The sequence below is a fragment of the Xenopus tropicalis genome, chromosome 5 (assembly GCF_000004195.4).
Source record: "Xenopus tropicalis strain Nigerian chromosome 5, UCB_Xtro_10.0, whole genome shotgun sequence".
NCBI classification, from domain to species: domain Eukaryota; kingdom Metazoa; phylum Chordata; class Amphibia; order Anura; family Pipidae; genus Xenopus; species Xenopus tropicalis.
Window position 1 is genome coordinate 12,763,909 of NC_030681.2, and position 23,062 is coordinate 12,786,970.

Sequence of the window (23,062 nt, forward strand, 5' to 3'; positions counted from 1 at the left end):
AATGGCTAATGCAGTAGAAAATTAGAAAATAGGCGCAGTCGCGACAAAAAAAGACGCGACAAATAAGTCACATGACAAACATGTTTCGTAGATTTTTCGCAATTTTGTGAATTTTCCTGTTGTTTTGTGAATTTTCCGGCAAAGTGAAATGGAACAGATTCGCTCATCACTAATCATTTATCATTCTATATATTTTAGAAATCAAACCTGTTTGAAGGAGGCTTTGGTTTGCCAGTTGTTAAAATGGGGTAGGAGATTCTCTGAGATGCTTAATAAAAAGATCAAGGAAGTCTCTAATTTGAAAATATATACAGATATAGGACCCCTTATCTGGAAATCTGTAATCCAGAAAGCTCCAAATTCCAAATTTTAGGAATTCCATCTCCCATAGAGTCCATTTTCATAAAATTGACGCGACTGCAACTTTTTTTTTGACACGCAACAAATTTTTACGCTGCAAATTTTCGCAGAAGTTTTGTGAAACAATTGCGAAATGCGGAAATTCACTGAGAATCCGTACCTGGTGAAAAAAGTCGCTCATTACTAAATATCTGTAGTCATGTGCAGTCATGGGCTCAGATTTATCTCTCTTAGGCCAGAAGCACAACAAATAAAACAAGCCCCCAGCAAGAAGATCCACATTAGTTTTAGATTATCAAAGGTTGGAATGGAAAAATGTTGAGTGTGATCTTAGAGAAAAAAATTTTATATTATATTTTGGTTTCTTGAGTATCCTCCACAGCATTTTTTGGCAAAAAAAAGATTCAAAGCAAAAGATGAATAAATATGTAGGCTGAGAATCAATTTTTTACATTTCTGGCGAGATTAAGCAAGAAAAACAAGGCATGGTAAATGTGTGATAAAAAGAATCTTCAGAATTGAGTCTTTCAAAAAAGATTAATACTACAGGTATGTGATCCCTTATCCGGAAACCCGTTATCCAGAAAGCTCCGAATTACGGAAAGCCTGTCTCCCATAGACTCCATTTTAATCGAATAATTCAGAATTTAAAAACTGATTTGCTTTTTCTCTAATAATAAAACAGTACCTGTACTTGATCCCAACTAAGATATAATTACCCCTTATTGGGGGCAGAACAGCCCTATTGGGTTTATTTAATGGTTAAATGATTCCCTTTTCTCTGTAATAATAAATCAGTACCTGTACTTGATCCCAACTAAGATATAATTACCCCTTATTGGGGCAGAACAGCCCTATTGGGTTTATTTAATGGTTAAATGATTCCCTTTTCTCTGTAATAATAAAACAGTACCTGTACTTGATCCCAACTAAGATATAATTACCCCTTATTGGGGCAGAACAGCCCTATTGGGTTTATTTAATGGTTAAATGATTCCCTTTTCTCTGTAATAATAAATCAGTACCTGTACTTGATCCCAACTAAGATATAATTACCCCTTATTGGGGCAGAACAGCCCTATTGGGTTTATTTAATGGTTAAATGATTCCCTTTTCTCTGTAATAATAAAACAGTACCTGTACTTGATCCCAACTAAGATATAATTACCCCTTATTGGGGGCAGAACAGCCCTATTGGGTTTATTTAATGGTTAAATGATTCCCTTTTCTCTGTAATAATAAAACAGTACCTGTATTTGATCCCAACTAAGATATAATTACCCCTTATTGGATGCAAAACAAACCTATAGGGTTTAATTAATGTTTTATAAATTTTTTAGTAGACCTAAGGTATGGAGATCCAAATTACGGAAAGACCCCTTATCCGGAATACCCTTGGTCCCGAGCATTCTGGATAATGGGTCCCATACCTGTACTGAAATTCTGTAGTGACTGACATGGAAGCAAATCCCAGCATGTGGGCAAATGTTGGTGAGAGTCAACATGACTGTGGACAACTTACTATATATTTACCAAGGGAATCGCAAAACAAAATTGTTTCGCCATTATCAGCCACCATGGACAATTCAGAAATATGCAGTGTTCTGTTCCAGGTGAGAGCCACTGACCACTAAATCTACCATCTTGCGAACGTTGGAGTTGACATATGTTCAGCCTTGCCCAAAAGGCATCAGTGTCTGCATCTGGTTCTACCTGCCTAAGGGATTAAATCTTTGAAGATCAGTCTACTGTTTGCAGGGGCCATTCATTCGATGGATATAGTGATGAGTAAGTCGGTCCCATGTCGATTTGCACAACTGCTAGTGATGGGCGAAATGTTTCGCCAGGCATGGATTCGCTGTGAATTTCCGCGTTTCATCATTGGCGGATTGTTTCGTGAAACGGATGAGAAAAATTTGCAGTGGAAAAAATTCGCTGCGCATCCAAAAATTGTTGTGGGTGTCAAAAGAATAGTCATGGCGTCAAAATAAATAGTCGCGGCAGCAGAATAAATAGTCTCGACGACAAAGAATAGTTGCGGTGTCAAAATAAATAGTCGCGGCGTCAGAATAAATAGTCTCGGTGGCAAAGAATAGTCGCGGCATCAAAGAATAATCGCGGTGTCAAAATAAATAGTTGCAGGCGTCAAAAGAATAGTCGCGGACGGCAACATTTTTGCCGTTTCGTGAATTTTTTGCCATTTTGCTAATCTTTCGAAAGATTCGCAAATTTTTTGGCAAGGGGAAACTGGACAGATTCGCTCATCACTAGAAACAACCAAAAAATTTGTGAAGCATTGGAAAATTTGCAAAACGCCTTTGTCGTGCAACTTTTTTGTCGCAACCTTTCCCATTTTGTGCCTATTTTGACTTTTTTAAAACACAACTATTTTTTTTCGCTGCCAATTTTGCCTGAAGTTTTGCAAAACAATTCGACGAAATGCGGAAATTCACTGTGAATCCATGCCTGGCGAAAAAATTCGCTCATCACTAGACGGATAGCTTTATCTAGTACTGACCAGATGGGCTGAAGTTTTGTCACGTATAATGTACAAATGCATTTGCGCCTTTTAATTTCTTCTTTACAAAAAGTAATATAATTTTAATCATTAAATTTTCTTAGCCTTTGAAAACCTGTAAGAGGATAATTAGCAGATAGTTAAAAGAAATAATTATAACATATTCTGAATACATTCCAGGCCCAAACCAGTAATGTTGTCATTAATCACTGCCTTGCTGTGGCCATGTCTAGGCACTCCTAGTAAAACAAAATTAAAGCTTTCATTTTTCATAAATTGATACTGAGAGAATTACCCACCTCCAAATTAAGGGAAATGCAAATTAAAAAATACATAGAGCTAAATATGACAAAGGGGCAGATTTTACAGTTGCAGAAAGCAACTGGGAATAAAAAGAACCAGCTTTGGGGTCTATTTCAGAAAATTTGTATTTTTTTTTTCATTTTCACGAATTGTGGTTTTAGTGCTAAAAGCATGGGTTATAGTTATTACATGAAAACTCAAAAAAATTGTGATTTATTAAGCAAAAAAAAGACAAAATTATGCCATCTAAAAGCTGTTGAGTAGTGATGGGCGAAATCAATTGCCAGGCACGGGAAAATTCATGGCGCGTCAAAAAATTGTCGTCCACACAATATTTTTGATGTGCAACATTTTCACCGTTTCGCTAATTTTTCGACAAAGCAAATGCCACAGATTCCCTCTTCACTATTGTTGAGGTCATGTATAGTGATGAGCGAATTCTTTTGCCAGGCATGGATTTGGTGCAAATTTCCCATCGGCGAATTGTTTTGTGTCAAATTGGACGCGGTCGTGTCAAGAAAGGGCGCGATCACGTCAAATTGAGAGTGGGCACGTAAAAAAAAGGGCAACCGACAAAAAAAATAAAAAAATCACGCAACAAATGCGTTTCTCGAATTTTTGGCCATTTTGCAAATTTTCTTGCCATTTCACAAATTTTATGGCCAAGCAAAACTGGACAGATTCACTCATCACTAGTCATGTAGACATCAATAGGAGTTGTCCTAGGCAAATTGTAACAATCTTTATTTTATTTGTGGTTTTAGAGGTCTTCAGGGGTTTTTTTTTGTTTGTAAGTTCACGGAAATTCTTCCGGAAATAACAAATTCAAGGTTTTCATGTTCTTTTCACTTTTGTTCAATTTGTTTGTGGTTTTTTTTTTTTAATTTGGATCTTCTAATAAATGAATAGACATTTGTGGTATTAGTGAAAATGAGTTTTTTTTGTGGTTTCTAAAACCACTAAAATCAGAATGTTGATAAATAGGTCTCCAAGGATTAGAAAATCAGCTGTGAATTATTGTGTATAAAGAAATGAAATTGTGTAGATTTGTCATTATATCATGCAGATCAGTTGCCGACAGTAGTGATGAGCAAATCTGTCCCGTTACTGAAAAATTTGCAAATCTTTCAAAAGATTTGCAAAACGACGAAAAAATTGCAAAGCGATGAAAATGTCCCACAACTATTCTTTTGACGCCCAAGACTATTCTTTTGACGTGCGACTATTCTTTTGACGCCCAAGACTATTCTTTTGACGCCCAAGACTATTCTTGCGACAATTTTTGGACGTGCGACTATTCTTTTGACGTGCGACTATTCTTTTGACGTGCGACTATTCTTTTGATGCCCAAGACTATTCTTTTAACGCCTAAGACTATTCTTTTGACGCCCGAGAATATTCTTGCAACAATTTTTGGACGTGCGACTATTCTTTTGACGCCCAAGACTATTCTTTTGACGCCCAAGACTATTCTTGCAACAATTTTTGGACGTGCGACTATTCTTTTGACGCGCGACTATTCTTGTGGCAATTTTTGGACGCGCGCCAAATTTTTCCTTGCCAAATGTTTTCAGCCGTTTCGCGAAACAATCCGCCAATGGAGAAATGCAGAAATTTGCCTTGAATCCATGCCTGGCGAAACATTCCGCCCATCACTAGTCGACAGGAATCTTTGTTGTCTCTGTTCTCCTTGTTGTGACCAGAGAGGCCACCAGAAACACTGATGAGATTTTGATGGTTTTGGTGGCACCAAAAGAACATCTTCTCAGCAAATGTTGCAGAAGGTGCTGAGTAGGAGATTAGTAGGTGATAATTGCAGTTCTTGGGACATAGATTTTATTGCTTTCAGTGGAGTGAGGCATTTCTTATGCTTCCTCAGAAATAAATGAGAGAGTTTTTTACTACAACTACAAGTTGCCAATGTAATCTGTGACATGAGGATAGCCACAAATATGCCTATGAGTAGTGATGGGCAAAATGTTTTGAATTTCTGTGTTTTGCCATTGGCGGATTGTTTCACAAAATGGATGAAAAAAATTGCCGTGGAAAAATTCGCTGAGCATCCAAAAATTGTCACAAGAATAGTCACGGGAGTAAAAAGAATAGTCGTGAGCGACAATTTTTGTTTTTGTCACGCAACATTTTTGCCTTTTCGCTAATTTTTTCGGTGAAGCAAAATGGGACAGATTCACTCATCACTACCTATGAGTATGATACCTACATTTTAGCAGGTTCTTTCTCACCACATTAGTCTATATGGCTATTATTATTTACTATCTCAGTATTAGACATACTGCTACACCAGATCACCCTCCTTTTTGACACTCACCAGGGATAAGTAGAGACATCTCTTCTCTATGGAGCCAGAGGTCCATTAAGTACCAAGGGAACTACAATTAAACCCTGGATAGAATTAATTAAGGACTTTGTGGTCAATTATGATATAGATTCACTAGATTAAGTTTGGCCACATATTGGTGATCATTTTTCAACAAACTGCTCTATGACCACTGCTCCATGAGTGTGTGCCCACACTTGATTTTAACTGAGCACACATCACAACATTTTCAGTAAAAAACTTGACGTAAGATACCCTAATTCAGGTATCCCCAACCTTTTATACCCGTGAGCCACATTCAAATGGTAAAAGTGTCAGGGAGCAACACAAGCATGGAAAATGTTCCTGGGGTTGCAAATAAGAGCTGTGATTGGCTATTTGGTAGCCCCTATGTGGACTAGCAGCCTATAGAAGGCTCTGTTTGGCTTTACACTGGGTTTTATGCAATCAACACTTGCCTCCAAGCCAGGAATTAAAAAATGAGCACCTACTCTGAGGCCACTGGGAGCAACATCCAAGGGGGTGAAGAGCAACATGTTGCTCACGAACCACTGGTTGGGGAAAACTCTGACTCTGACCTTCTAGGAAGTGTCAGGGGCTACACTATTCTTTCATATTTCCATCCATACTGTATGCATTGCCAGAGGGCTGAATGTTGAGGTCTGTACTTGTTGGCAATCCATGTTCGAGACTGTATGCTATTCTGATGTTCCACCCCAGTATCAGAGATACCTAAAAAACACTTATTGCCTATTAATTGTAACATTACATAACAAAGAAGGTGACAGACATGAGCTCATAAACATTATCAGATATGATCAGAATGCACAACAAAGAAAACACATTGCACTCAAAGAAGTCCACTGAGCATGTTGCCTTTCTGTCCCAATAGGTTGATAGCGCTGCATTACACATCTCAGCCTCTCCCCGCTCTGGGTCTATCTATATAGTGATTTCCCTGACTATGCAAAAGAATACTAAAGCACATGGCATCTGTAGTACATCTGGCTCACCATATCCCTTCTGGTGTCTGTAGACCTCCAGGTGGGCTGGACAAATGGCTGAAGACCCTTTAGGGCATGTTGCACATTTACATTTCCTAGCAGACGTTAAAATTGCTGAGCTTGGAAAAATTCCATGAATCTTTTTTTTTATCTACTCTATTTACCAAAGGTTCCCTCATTTACCCTTCTGAGCTGAGATTCTTAAGTCAATTACATTAGGGAGTATGTAATTCTGTTGATTCATTTTGTCTGTATGTAACACATGGGGGTCGTTGAGATCATGTAGAAGTCAATTGCAGGTGTCCTTCTTACAAATGGAAGATCGTTCTTTGCTTTGTGGGTTTAGAAGTTTTTTGGTTTTTTGATACGGTATAGGACCCATTATCCAGAATACTTGGGACCAAGGGTATTTCGGATAAGGGGTCTTTCTGTAATTTGGATCTTCATACCTTAAGTCTACTGATGATATGCAATAATGGTGTAATTTATGGTCTTACTATAAAAACAATGCAATCTTGTTCTTGTGTGTACAAAAGATTCTACTCATCCCTAATGTGTTAACCACAGGTCTTCAATGTGATCGTTGCAACCTGGGCTTCAAACTACAAAACACATTCGGGGAGGAGAGCTGTGTGCCATGCCTGTGCAACACATACGGATCCATCAATCAGTTCTGCAATCCAATCAGCGGCCAATGCAAATGCAAAGTGGATGTCAAAGGTCTTCTCTGCAACAAATGCCCTGACAACTATTATGGGCCCGATGCTCTTGGTTGTAAGCAATGTGATTGTAACCAGGATGGAATTATCCCCGGGACAATTTGCGATGTCGAGACAGGACAATGCGCTTGTAAGCCTAACATTGGTGGAAGACAATGCAATGAATGTGTGGATGGGTACTACAAAGTACAGCTGAAAAACTCTTGTTTGCCCTGTGATTGCGATGTTTCGGGCACAATTAACCATTCTCAGTATTGCGACAAGTCAACGGGACAATGTTTCTGCAAACCGTTTGTAACAGGTCAGAAATGCAACATCTGCATGTCCCACAAGTATAATCTCAGCATCTTCAATCTTCTTGGTTGTCAGGATTGTGACTGTGACCCGCTTGGGACATTAGTAGGCACCCAGTGTGATCCTATTAGTGGGCAATGTAAATGTCTTCCAAATAATCAAGGGAGAAGATGCAACCAGTGCAAGAAAGGTAAAAACACATATTTCCTTGTTTTGTTGATGAAAAAAATATCATTTTTTTATATCTGCAATTCCAAATGTTCTCAAAGATATTTAATAACAAAACTTGTCTTATAACCTCAGCTGTTTGCAATTATTAGCCAATCAGTGGACCCGATGGAGTTAGGAAACATTTTGAAGAATCTCTAAGTTAATAATAGGATATAGCTACATTTATGGGCTTATGTATGAAATTTCGAGTTTGTGAATTTGAGAGTTTTTTTCTCATTCGAAAAAAACTCGCATTTTAAAAAAAACCCTCAAATGTTTCCTTATTAATTAATATGAAAAACAGCCTTGAATAAAAAAAAAAAAATCCTGAATATCTAGAATTAGTGCATTTACAAACTCTCGAATCTCAAATTGAAAATATGGCTTGACTTTGCCTTGGACAACTCCCATTGACTTCTACATAAACTCACTTTTTAGATGCCGACGTTTTACATTCTAGTTTTTGGGTTCGTTGAACGTAATAAATGTTGGACATTCACATTTTTGAACCACAGTTTGAATATTGGGAGTTTTAGTATAAAAAAACTTGAATCATGGAAAAAATGTGATATTGAACATTGATAAATGACCCCTTATAGTCTATTGACTTGAATCAGAAGATATACCTCTTAGAATAAACATGTGTGGCTTTAACTGGAATTTTTGTGAAAAACATTATGTGACATTTGTGGTGGTTTCAGTTTAGTGGCAAACCTGTTTATTCTAAGAGGTATATCCACTCTGTGCTAAAGGTTTATGGCTGGAGCATCTGGACCCCCTGTCAACTTTGGTGAGATTATCTTTATTTTAGTACATAATTAGCAACTGCTTCCATTATAGTATAGGTTGAGCCATATGATAAGCAGACAAAATATTAATGTTTTCTTTGTGGTTGAATGAGGTTGTACACAATGGAAATGCTTGTTGAATGATAGCTCATTTACCCGCACTCAGCGTCGGACTGGGCCACCTGGGCACCGGGAAAAAACCAAACCCAATCCTTTGGTCTCCCCAGTGTACCGCAGGTAAGTTTCATTTAGGTGTAGTGTCGGACTGAGATGGCAGGGGCCCACCAGAAAACCCTGGACAATGGGTCCACTCTCAAAACTTTAATACCATTTCTCTTCCCTCAGTCTCTAGTCTTCCTAATCTCTTTTCTCTAAAAACTATGCTCTATTCTTCCATCTATCAAGCTTCCATGTTCCCATACAGAAATAGGCTAAATAGATGGAAGCAGGAGGGCCCACTGACACCTGGGCCCACCGGGAGTTTTCCTGGTATCCTGGGGGGCCAATCCGACACTGTTTAGGCGCACTCGGGGGAGGAGGCCGGAGGGTGTTGGGGGCACCTGCAGGGGGAGGGGGGTGCAGGGGCCCCTGAGACAGAAGCCCCAGTGGGCCCTGAACCCCCAGTCTGACCCTGCCAGCAGCAGTCAGCTGTAACTTCGCTAATGTCATGGATGTCTTCGCTATAGCAACAGGAAGGAAGAAGGAAGTTTTAATACCAACAAAAGGGAGTGGTGCAGAGAGGAAAAAAAGCAGAGGGGAGAATGTGAGCAAAATATCAAAGGGGGTATTGGGTGAGGTGGTACCAAAGGGAATAGTGATGAGCGAATATTTCCCGTTTCGGTTTGCCGAAAACTTCACAAAGCTTTGAAAAGATTTGTAAAATGGCGACACATTTTCGAAACGACAAAAATGTTACATTTCAAAAAAAATTGTTGTGCGCCTCATTGTTTTGAAATTGTCCCGCACTTGAGAAAAAAATGGTGCGTGTGAGAATTTTTTGTTGACACGTGTGAGAATATTTTGTTGGAGGCAAATTATTCTGTGGCAAATTTTTCCGCCCCTTTCGCGAAACAATCCGCCAATAGCGAAACGATGAAATTTGCCGCAAATAATTTCGCTCATCACTAGAGATATATAAAGGACATTAAGATATTTCACAGGTGACACAAGCAAATTATTAGTAATAAAACTCTTACCCCCCCCCCCCATATGTAATAAAAGGAACATTTGCCCAGGAAAGGAAACAATACGATGACCAGTAAATGCTGTTTGCTGATTGGTTGCTATAGGCAACTAGACCAGACATATAGTTACCTCCTTAATGTTTATAAACAGGTAACACAAAAAGAACAGCTCGTTTTATTTTTCTAGGGATAAAAAGAGTTACCCTTTATATCATAAAAACCCTACCCTATCCAAATAATAATAATCTATATATTTTTTAGAATTTCTGAGTAGCAAAATCAAATTAATTGTATCTCAGAAAATGGCCAGCATTTACTTAAAACCTGTAATGCGTAAAAATTTGAAGGGATTGGTTTGGTTCACATAAAATTTATAGGCAATTTGTTAAAGTAGAAATGTACATTACGGAGTGCATTAGCGGTGCGCTGGTTTTAATGCGCCACTCTATAACCCGGAGAGAGGTTAAAAAAATACAACTTAAGTTCCATTAAGTACATTTTTTCAAATTTTATTCAAAATGATTTGGGGGGCTCTCTAATAAATATGACAACATGTTTTTGCCTTGTCTTTTACCTTTATACTAAGTAACCTAGTGACAGGGGGTGCCGGCACTTTGTCTGAAAGAAATGGCAGAATAGTGTGGCCAATGTTTCTCAGGTTACTAAGCGTTTGCTTGAAAGTGTAAGGTTTCCTCAGGGCTGAAGGTTTCATTTTTCATTTTTATAAGTGCATCCGTTAATAGCCCTCCTCCATCAGAATCCTGCATTGAAATCCATTATATTTAATTTTGAAATGTGATATGGGGCTAGATATATTCTTACTTTCCTAGGTGCCCACAGCCATGTGACTTGATAAACCTCTGATAAACCTCAGTCACACTTTACTGCTGTCCTGCAAGTTGGAGTGATATCATCCCTTTCCCTTTCCCCCTAGCAGCTGATAAGCAGAACAATGGGAAGGGAGCAAGATAGCAGCTCCCAGTAGGTATCAGAATAGCACTCAATAGTAAGAAATCCAAGTCCGGCTTGGGACTCCTCCAGTTACATGGGAGTAGGAGAAACAATAGGTTAGCTGAAAGCAGTTCTAATGTGTAGCGCTGGCTGAAAGCTCAGACTCAGTCACACTTCACTGCTGCGCTGCAAGTTGGAGTGATATCCCCCCCCTCACCCCCAGCAGCCGATCAGCAGAACAATGGGAAGTGAGCAAGATAGCAGCTCCCAGTAGGTATCAGAATAGCACTCAATAGTAAAAATCCAAGTCCTGCTTGGGACTCCTCTAGTTACATTGAGCAGGACAAAACAATAGCTTATCCGAAAGCAGTTCTATGGTGTATTACTGGCTCTTTCCAAAGGATCAGAATCAGGCACAATACACTGAGATGGGGCCTACACAACGATATAACAACTTTAAAAAAAAATACATTTATTGGTTTAAAAATAAAATGTTAAATGCAAGAATGGATTATTTACAATGTTAACAGTGTAATATAGTAACAAAAACTATACCATAAAAATTATGACCGGATCCATTTAAGTAACAGTAGTGGGTACGTACAGTGCAAGACCATTAAAACTTACATTCCTATTAGTTACTCATTAATCCAACACCGATTAGCTTAACAACACTCTTTGAGGTGAGATGGGGATTCCTGTAACCAGAAGGTTGGTAACACCCACCTTGTTGCTCAACTGCTGAGCTTTGTTATGAGTAAACAGGAGAGGGCGGGGTTTGTAACAGAAGAACTACCCCTTCTCTCTACTCCATTGTATTTGTTGTTGGGGGTATCATGACCTAATGTTGGTACACTATGGAGGTTAATAATGATTTAGTTGGTTTATGTGCCTGATACGATGGCAGTTGTTCTTGGGAATTAATTGTAGAAAGAAGAATTGAATTAAAACTGTGCCAGTGGCACTCAGACCCGCCCATAAACCAGCCTGATAATATGGCTTAATACCAATAACCTTGTCTATTCTTATAGGTGTTCATTTTAGCTATTCATTATTACCTGTAAATGTTACCGTACAAAGTCAAGCTCAATATTTTCCTTCCATGCCTTCATGTAGAACAATCTGATTTCTGTTCTGTACACTGACTTAATGCCCTCCATGCAGCGGGTAAAAAAATGGCTATTATAAGCCAGTAAAATAAATTATCTGCTTTGTCAAACAATTTGTGTTGGCTTTCATCTTGCTAACTCCCATGGAGTGACTTTGCAAGATGTCACTTTCTTCGGATTTCTGGCAAGGAGCGCGGTTTCTAGGAGCTAGATTATCCATCAGACCCACATTCTGTTGCAGTGTTTTCAGATTTGTATTATTGAGGAATAAAAAAAAACATGAGCTTAAAAAAGAAATATGTTCAGTTTTCCACAAAAAAAGAAATACTAAATAAATGTTTGAGTCGTTATTTAAGCTTGGTGATCTACAACTTCTAGCACCCACTACTTTTAGCCTGGGGTCCTGGGAGCTGTACTTTAATAGCAACTGATGGGCTATACTTCATATGAAATAAAGTATTACTGTCACCAACTTTCTTCACTATGCATATTCTAGTGCATCTTAGAGCCTATTATCCCACTGCTACTATAGGCACCATCTCTCCCTACTATACCTGCTATCCCACAGCCACAGTCCCTTCCCAGAGGCTATTATCCCCCCCACTGCTACTATAGGCACCATCTCTCCCTACTATACCTGCTATCCCACAGCCCCAGTCCCTTCCCAGAGGCTATTATCCCCCCACTGCTACTATAGGCACCATCTCTCCCTACTATACCTGCTATCCCACAGCCCCAGTCCCTTCCCAGAGGCTATTATCCCCCACTGCTACTATAGGCACCATCTCTCCCTACTATACCTGCTATCCCACAGCCCCAGTCCCTTCCCAGAGGCTATTATCCCCCCCACTGCTACTATAGGCACCATCTCTCCCTACTATACCTGCTATGCCACAGTCTCAGTCCCTTCCCAGAGGCTATTATCCCCCCACTGCTACTATAGGCACCATCTCTCCCTACTATACCTGCTATCCCACAGCCCCAGTCCCTTCCCAGAGGCTATTATCCCCCCACTGCTACTATAGGCACCATCTCTCCCTACTATACCTGCTATCCCACAGCCCCAGTCCCTTCCCAGAGGCTATTATCCCCCCACTGCTACTATAGGCACCATCTCTCCCTACTATACCTGCTATCCCACAGCCCCAGTCCTTTCCCAGAGGCTATTATCCCCCCACTGCTACTATAGGCACCATCTCTCCCTACTATACCTGCTATCCCACAGCCCCAGTCCCTTCCCAGAGGGTATTATCCCACTGCTACTATAGGCACCATCTATCCCTACTATACCTGCGATCCAACAGCCCCAGTCCCTTCCCAGAGGCTATTATCCCCCCACTGCTACTATAGGCACCATCTCTCCCTACTATACCTGCTATCCCACAGCCCCAGTCCCTTCCCAGAGGCTATTATCCCCCCACTGCTACTATAGGCACCATCTCTCCCTACTATACCTGCTATCCCACAGCCCCAGTCCCTTCCCAGAGGCTATTATCCCACTGCTACTATAGGCACCATCTCTCCCTACTATACCTGCTATCCCACAGTCTCAGTCCCTTCCCAGAGGCTATTATCCCCCCACTGCTACTATAGGCACCATCTCTCCCTACTATACCTGCTATCCCACAGCCCCAGTCCCTTCCCAGAGGCTATTATCCCCCCACTGCTACTATAGGCACCATCTCTCCCTACTATACCTGCTATCCCACAGCCCCAGTCCCTTCCCAGAGGCTATTATCCCCCCACTGCTACTATAGGCACGATCTCTCCCTACTATACCTGCTATCCCACAGCCCCAGTCCCTTCCCAGAGGCTATTATCCCCCCACTGCTACTATAGGCACGATCTCTCCCTACTATACCTGCTATCCCACAGCCCCAGTCCCTTCCCAGAGGCTATTATCCCCCCACTGCTACTATAGGCACGATCTCTCCCTACTATACCTGCTATCCCACAGCCCCAGTCCCTTCCCAGAGGCTATTATCCCCCCACTGCTACTATAGGCACGATCTCTCCCTACTATACCTGCTATCCCACAGCCCCAGTCCCTTCCCAGAGGCTATTATCCCCCACTGCTACTATAGGCACCATCTCTCCCTACTATACCTGCTATCCCACAGCCCCAGTCCTTTCCCAGAGGCTTTTATCCCCCCACTGCTACTATAGGCACCATCTCTCCCTACTATACCTGCTATCCCACAGCCCCAGTCCCTTCCCAGAGGGTATTATCCCACTGCTACTATAGGCACCATCTCTCCCTACTATACCTGCGATCCCACAGCCCCAGTCCCTTCCCAGAGGCTATTATCCCCCCACTGCTACTATAGGCACCATCTCTCCCTACTATACCTGCTATCCCACAGCCCCAGTCCCTTCCCAGAGGCTATTATCCCCCCACTGCTACTATAGGCACCATCTCTCCCTACTATACCTGCTATCCCACAGCCCCAGTCCTTTCCCAGAGGCTATTATCCCCCCACTGCTACTATAGGCACCATCTCTCCCTACTATACCTGCTATCCCACAGCCCCAGTCCCTTCCCAGAGGGTATTATCCCACTGCTACTATAGGCACCATCTCTCCCTACTATACCTGCGATCCAACAGCCCCAGTCCCTTCCCAGAGGCTATTATCCCCCCACTGCTACTATAGGCACCATCTCTCCCTACTATACCTGCTATCCCACAGCCCCAGTCCCTTCCCAGAGGCTATTATCCCCCCACTGCTACTATAGGCACCATCTCTCCCTACTATACCTGCTATCCACAGCCCCAGTCCCTTCCCAGAGGCTATTATCCCCCCACTGCTACTATAGGCACCATCTCTCCCTACTATACCTGCTATCCCACAGCCCCAGTCCCTTCCCAGAGGCTATTATCCCCCCACTGCTACTATAGGCACCATCTCTCCCTACTATACCTGCTATCCCACAGCCCCAGTCCCTTCCCAGAGGCTATTATCCCCCCACTGCTACTATAGGCACCATCTCTCCCTACTATACCTGCTATCCCACAGCCCCAGTCCCTTCCCAGAGGCTATTATCCCCCCACTGCTACTATAGGCACCATCTCTCCCTACTATACCTGCTATCCCACAGCCCCAGTCCCTTCCCAGAGGCTATTATCCCCCCCACTGCTACTATAGGCACCATCTCTCCCTACTATACCTGCTATCCCACAGCCCCAGTCCCTTCCCAGAGGCTATTATCCCCCCACTGCTACTATAGGCACCATCTCTCCCTACTATACCTGCTATCCCACAGCCCCAGTCCCTTCCCAGAGGCTATTATCCCCCCACTGCTACTATAGGCACCATCTCTCCCTACTATACCTGCTATCCCACAGCCCCAGTCCCTTCCCAGAGGCTATTATCCCCCCACTGCTACTATAGGCACCATCTCTCCCTACTATACCTGCTATTATCTGCAATCAACTGATGAAAACAAAATGACTCTCATCCCTTTTTCCCCTTTTCTCATCGCCTTCTCAACAATAGTTTTTTTTGCTAGTAAAGTACATATTGCATTAATTGCATTAATTTTATTTGTTGTAATGTAATTTCACTGTTGCTAAAATCTTGTAATGACCCCTTCTATGTGTCTTATATTTTTCCTCAGGTTTCTATTTATCGAATGCCCAGGGCGAGGGGTGCATTCCATGTTCTTGCCACCCCAAGGCATCATATAATGAGACCTGCACGGATTTAAATGGTCAGTGCTACTGCCATGATTTTTCAGTAACCGGTCAAAAATGTGACGAATGCAAGGATTTCTTTTTTGGATTTGATCCAGAAACAGGAAGGTATGTGAATATTTATATCAATTGTCTAAAATACTTTTTTGCCAATATTTTATCGGTAAAGGAGGTTAAATCAAGTGCAGAGACCTACATTCCCCAGATGAATACAGCAATGTCTGAACCCTCTACCAGTTCCCTAACTAAAATACCCTATGGTAGGTGGTAAGGACAGTAACATGGCCCACCCCACCAATGACATCAGCGTGCTCTAACCTATTGCATTTCCCATTGGCCGGCTTTGACTTATACACTTGCACCTGATCCAGCTCCTCAGGTGATGTTAGTGATGGGCAGGTATATATGTGATGGCAGCATGAGAGGTGGAAGAGAGTGGGATAAGGTCAGATGTAAGTAGACCCTGTATGCAAGTACAGGTATGGAACCCATTATCCAGAATGCTCAGGACCTGGAGTTTTCTTTATAAGGGGTCTTTCCATAATTTGAATCTCCATACCTTAAGTCTACTAAAAGATTATTCAAACATGAAATAAACCCAACAGGACTGTTCTGCCCCCAATAAGGGGTAATTATATCTTAGTTGGGATCAAGTACAGGTACTGTTTTATTATTACAGAGAAAAGGGAATCATTTAACCATTAAATAAACCCAATAGGGCTGTTCTGCCCCCAATAAGGGGTAATTATATCTTAGTTGGGATCAAGTACAGGTACTGTTTTATTATTACAGAGAAAAGGGAATCATTTAACCATTAAATAAACCCAATAGGGCTGTTCTGCCCCAATAAGGGGTAATTATATCTTAGTTGGGATCAAGTACAGGTACTGTTTTATTATTACAGAGAAAAGGGAATCATTTAACCATTAAATAAACCCAATAGGACTGTTCTGCCCCCAATAAGGGGTAATTATATCTTAGTTGGGATCAAGTACAGGTACTGTTTTATTATTACAGAGAAAAAGGAAATCATTTAACTATTAAATAAACCCAATAGGGCTGTTCTGCCCCCAATAAGGGGTAATTATATCTTAGTTGGGATCAAGTACAGGTACTGTTTTATTATTACAGAGAAAAGGGAATCATTTAACCATTAAATAAACCCAATAGGGCTGTTCTGCCCCCAATAAGGGGTAATTATATCTTAGTTGGGATCAAGTACAGGTACTGTTTTATTATTACAGAGAAAAGGGAATCATTTAACCATTAAATAAACCCAATAGGGCTGTTCTGCCCCCAATAAGGGGTAATTATATCTTAGTTGGGATCAAGTACAGGTACTGTTTTATTATTACAGAGAAAAGGGAATCATTTAACCATTAAAAAAACCCAATAGGATTGTTCTGCCCCCAATAAGGGGTAATTATATCTTAGTTGGGATCAAGTACAGGTACTGTTTTATTATTACAGAGAAAAGGGAATCATTTAACCATTAAATAAACCCAATAGGATTGTTCTGCCCCAATAAGGGGTAATTATATCTTAGTTGGGATCAAGTACAGGTACTGTTTTATTATTACAGAGAATCAGGGACCTAGGTAAATGACCCTTAGCAAGACTACTTTAGTAGGCTTTCAAAAGGCTGCAGTAGGAAAAAAACCCACACACATTATATATATATATATATATATATATATATATATATAATTATATAAAGATGTGGATATTTACATGGCAGGTATTATATAGTATGATAAATAGAATCATAAATAGAACAGCCCGCAACTCAAGGGCAAGGCACAGTCAGGAATTTCTGTAGCCCTTTACTGGGTAGATAGGAAATCATGTTGATCCCATTTTCCATCATCCGTTCCTAAATGACTGTGTCTTTGTTTACTGTTATGAACTGATCAATATGGCGTCACAGATTGCTAATTTATATAAATCTTGACAGATTAGTGTTTATGAAATTCGCTCGGTAAGTGAAGCCTTCCCGCAAGAAAAATGAAGATTTTAAATTGATTGCTGGAAAAGCTCTGACTGTACCTGGAGAGTCAATGTAATAAAGGTTCTTCTATATTAATATTACAAAAACCATTTGTACTAGAAAAAAAAATCAATATTGCAATTCATCTTGGTTTGGTTTTCTTATTTCCAGGTTGAAATTGTCTCCTCCTTAGTATTCATAATTCCCTTTTAATAAATGTGAAAAGCTATTGTTGCACAAAATCCCTCAAGGAATCAGCTCTATAAAGATTTAAAGCTCAATTTGTTTTACACTTAAGGCATGTTTTATTATAGCTAAGAAAGAAATCAAGTTGTACAGGACTGTTTATTCCATTTGAAAGAGCCCACGCGCATTCTGTTGATATCTGATCATTTCTTCCTTCCTTTTTTCCTATTTAGACAACAACAAAAAAAAACAAATGATGAATGTTTCCAATTTTTTTTAAACATTTCTTTTCTTTTATATATAAATAGAATATGAGATACTGTACGTTGGCAAAACAGGGGTGATTTCATGGTTACCTGCACAGGCACAAGGCAGTAATTTTCAGAGTTTCTTATCCACACATGGATTTTTTCCAAACATTTTTGCCCAGTAGTGATGAGCGAATCTGTCCCATTTCGGTTCGCCGTAAAATTCAAAACGGAGGAAAATTCGCGAAACGGCGACAAATTCACGAAACAGCGAAAATGTTGTGCATCTAAAAAAATTGTAGCCCGAGACTATTCTTTTGTCACCCACAGCTATTCTTTTGTCGCCCGCGGCTATTCTTTTGTCGCCCGCGGCTATTCTTTTGTCGCCCGCGGCTATTCTTTTGTCTTGTGGCTACTCTTTTGTCGCCCGTGGCTATTATTTTGTTGCCCTGCTATAATTTTGTCGTCCACGGCTATTATTTTGTTGTCCGGCTATTATTTTGTCGCCCGCAACTATTATTTTGTCGCAGGGCTATTCTTTTGACACTGGCGACAATTTTTGAACGCGCAGCAAATTTTTCAGCGCCAAATTTTTTCATCCATTTTTTCAAACAATCCGACAATGGTGAAACGCGGAAATTCGCCGCAAATCCATGCCTGGCAAAACATCCCCAACCAGTGGCTCATGAGTAACATGTTGCTCCCCAACCCCTTGGATGTTGCTCCCAGTGGCCTCAGAGTAGGGGCTTATTTTTTGAATACTTGGCTTGGAGGCAAGTTTTGGCTGCATAAAACCCAGTGTAAAGCCAAACAGACTCTTTTATAGGCTGCAAGTCCACATAAGGGCTACCAAATAGCCAATCATAGCCCTTATATGGCACCTCCAGGTTCCTTTTTCATTCTTGTGTTGCTCCCAAACCCCTTGGATGTTGCTCCCAGTGGCCTAGGTGCTTATTTTTTGAATACTTGGCTTGGAGGCAAGTTTTGGTTGCATAAAACCCTATGTAAAGCCAAACGGAGCCTTCTATAGGCTGCAAGTCCACATAAAGGCTACCAAATAGCCAATCATAGCCCTTATATGGCACCTCCAGGTATCTTTTCATGCTTGTGTTGTTCCCAACTCTTTCTACATTTGAATGTTGCTCACGGGTAAAAAAGTTTGGGGATCCCTGTCCTAAAGCATTAAGGGGCACACTGACCAATGAATCAGATCAAGGAAATAATGACCCTACCAATAATCTGGTGAATCAAGGCTGGTTCAGTGTAGGAAACCTCTTATTTGGCTGTACAGTTTCACTATTTAGAATGAGTTCACAAGTGGCCAGTATGAATCAGAATGTGAGGGTTGCTACACGCTCTACTAAAACCAATGTCAGTTCTAGTGATAAGTCAATCTGTCCAAAAAATTCACGAAACGCATTTGTTGTGCAATTTTTTTTGTCGCCCGCGTCTTTTTTGTTGCCCGCATCTATTTTTTTGTTGCCCACACTTTTTTTGACGCGACCGCACTGAATTTGACACGCAGCAAAACAAAATTTCCACTCAACGAATTTTCCTGAGGCGAATTTTCGCAAAACAATTCGGCAATGGCAAAATGTGGAAATTCGCTGCGAATCCATGCCTGGCAAAAAAATTCGCTCATCACTACTCAGTTCTTATATACTTATTTAGCTAACACTATGTCCAATGTTTGCCCTTTATATCATGTTCTCTAGTGGGTTCTAGGAGGCCCAACCTCACATTGCCCAGCTAATAAGACTATTGGAAAGAGACCCAGGTAAGGAGACAATGTGACATATCTGTGCCGGAAACTTTGCCCTAAACTGATATTTTTATAAAGTTTGAGTTGTGACTAGCGATGAGGGAATTTTTTCATCAAGCATAGATTTGCAGCATATTTCCGCAATTTGCCATTGACGAATTGTTTCACAAAACTTCCGAGAAACTTTGCTGTCAAAAAATTTGTTGCATGTCAAAAAAATTGCGGTCGTGTAAAAATAGGCGCTGGCGCATCAAAATGGGCACGGTAGCGTAAAAAAGGGAGCGGTCGCAGCAAAAAAGGCATAGTCACGTCAAAAAAGGTTGCAGTCCTGTCAAACTGGGCACGGTCGACAAAAAAAAATTGCGACAAACACGTTTCGCATATTTTTTGGCATTACGCGAATTTTGCTGTTTCGCACATTTTTAGGCAAAGCGAAATAGGACAGATTCACTCATCACTAGTTGTGACACAATTCATTATGTGATGAAGTATTGGGGGGAATTGATCGAGATTAAGAGGTAGATTAATTCATATTTGAGAGTATGTTTTTCCACAATTCGATAAAAAAAACAGGATTGTGAATATATTCAAGAATATTTTTGAAAACTTGAATAGTTGCAATTTGAAAAGAAACTTGAACATTCTCATGCGAACTTGAAAACATAAACAAAAACTCAGCAAGCTGACAAGTAGTGATTAGCTTCACCATAAAATTTGCGAAACGACAAAAAAATTTGCGAAACTTTTCTTTGGCGCCCGCACTTTTTTTATGCACAATTTCCGCCCAATTTGACGTGCAACAAAAACATTTATGCCCAATGAATTTTCCCGCTGTGAATTTTCACTGAAGTTTCGCACAACAATTTGCCAATGGCGAAATGCAGAAATTCGCTGCGATTCCATGCCTGGCGAAAAAATTCGCTCATCACTACTGACAAGTTTCTATAGAATTTAGTGGAAATTGTCTCTTTATTGAATTGTCTCTTTATTGTAACTTTATTTTATTTATTTTTTCCCAAATTATTAACAGTCAAGGTTCTCAGCCTCATTTCAAATGGATAGAACACAATGGGATAAATTAAAAACTTGTGGCTCACCATATACTAAAGACTGAATTTGAATTTATTTCCTCAGTTCCCTTTTGAAATGTATTTAATTATCAGGTTGCTGTGGTCCTACTCACCCAAACAAGACAGTGGCTTGAATGACAGACAAGAAAACGAATAGGGAGGACCTGAGAAATCAAATTTTAGAATGAATATCCTTTCTGGTTGCTCACAAAAAAAGCACACAAAAAGAATATCTGTATATACATTTAGCTAAACTGAACTTGCATTTTGTCAGTACAGGTATGGGATCCCTTATCCGGAAACCCAATATCCAGAAAGCTCCGAATTACGTAAAGCCTGCCTCCCATAGACTCCATTTTAATCAAATAATTCAGATTTTTAAAATTGATTTCCTTTTTTGTCTGTAAAAATAAAACAGTACCTGTATTTGATCCCAACTAAGATATAATTACCCCTTATTGGGGCAGAACAGCCCTATTGGGTTTATTAAATGGTTAAATGATTCCCTTTTCTCTGTAATAATAAAACAGTACCTGTACTTGATCCCAACTAAGATATAATTACCCCTTATTGGGGCAGAACAGCCCTATTGGGTTTATTTAATGGTTAAATGATTCCCTTTTCTCTGTAATAATAAAACAGTACCTGTACTTGATCCCAACTAAGATATAATTACCCCTTATTGGGGGCAGAACAGCCCTATTGGGTTTATTTAATGGTTAAATGATTCCCTTTTCTCTGTAATAATAAAACAGTACCTGTACTTGATCCCAACTAAGATATAATTACCATTTATTGGGGGCAGAACAGCCCTATTGGGTTTATTTCATGGTTAAATGATTCCCTTTTCTCTGTAATAATAAAACAGTACCTGTACTTGATCCCAACTAAGATATAATTACCCCTTTTTGGGGGCAGAACAGCCCTATTGGGTTTATTTAATGGTTAAATGATTCCCTTTTCTCTGTAATAATAAAACAGTACCTGTATTTGATCCCAACTAAGATATATAATTACCCCTTATTGGGGGCAGAACAGCCCTATTGGGTTTATTTAATGGTTAAATGATTCCCTTTTCTCTGTAATAATAAAACAGTACCTGTACTTGATCCCAACTAAGATATAATTACCCCTTTTTGGGGGCAGAACAGCCCTATTGGGTTTATTTCATGGTTAAATGATTCCCTTTTCTCTGTAATAATAAAACAGTACCTGTACTTGATCCCAACTAAGATATAATTAATCCTTACTGGGGGCAGAACAGCCCTATTGGGTTTATTTAAAGTTTTATTGATTTCTTAGTAGACTTAAGGTATGAAGATCCAAATTATGGAAAGACCCCTTATCCGGAATACCCTTGGTCCCGAGCATTCTGGATAACGGGTCCTATACCTGTATATATTTAAAAAGCTATAATTAGAAGTAAATCTTTACTACTGATATGCCCTATACCAGCTGTGGGAGAAAACACTTTTTTTTTTTACAGTGGATAAAAGCTAAAGGCATATCAAATATTAAATGATACATTTCAGAAATTCCCATTTGGGATATTTTTCCCGTTACACAAATTTGCAGCTTTTATCAGTCTTCGGGAGAGTGTTGAATGGTCACTCATGAGTTCACACTGTCAGAGTTCCACTGGGTAAAGAAACTGCTGGGAAAAAGTGAAATCGGACAAGTCTTTCCTGTAGTGTAAGGACTGGTACATTTATCATCAAAAACCCTCACTTGCAATGGACACAAACAAGAATGCAAATGCATAGGGAAAGATCTATCAAAGGTGGAATAAAGACATTTTCCTGGCAGTAGTTAAATGTTTATCACACTTATGAACCTTTTCCTGATATTTTTGGAACATTTCCACAACTTTCAGCAAAGGAACCCTTAAACGTTTAATGATTTTGCTCATAGCTCTCGAATCTGCCCCAAAAATTTGTGAATCTTTCAAAAGATTCCCAAAACGGAGGAAAATTCGCGAAGCGGGGAAAATGTTGTGCGTCAAAAAAAATTGTTGTGTGCGACAATAGTTTTGAAGCGCGACAATACATTTGACGGGTGAAAAATTCGCGAATCTTTCAAAAGATTCGTGAAACGGCGGAAAATTCGCGAAACGGGGAAAATCTTAAACGTCAAAAAAATTGTTGTGCGCAATTCTTTTGATGCGTGACAATATGTTTAATGGGTGAAAAATTTGCAAATCTTTCAAAAGATTTTTTTTTGCCAAATCTGAAAAAGAACCCTAATTTGTACATTAAAATGCAAGAAACTTTTAAAAATTGTACTTTTAGTAAAAAAATTTTACTATATTGTCATAAAAAGTTTTGGGTTTTGGATGAATA

The 23,062-nt window shown here is 40.0% G+C and overlaps 1 protein-coding gene across 1 annotated transcript in view; it reads left to right on the forward strand.

Annotated features, from left to right (window-relative positions):
* ush2a (usherin) overlaps window positions 1-23,062 on the forward strand; it is a 510,724-nt gene that overhangs the window by 91,484 nt on the left and 396,178 nt on the right. The window contains exons 12-13 of the mRNA XM_031902040.1: window positions 7,091-7,726; window positions 15,395-15,578. Coding sequence (XP_031757900.1) covers window positions 7,091-7,726; window positions 15,395-15,578 — 820 coding nt within the window. The remainder of the gene's footprint in view (window positions 1-7,090; window positions 7,727-15,394; window positions 15,579-23,062) is intronic.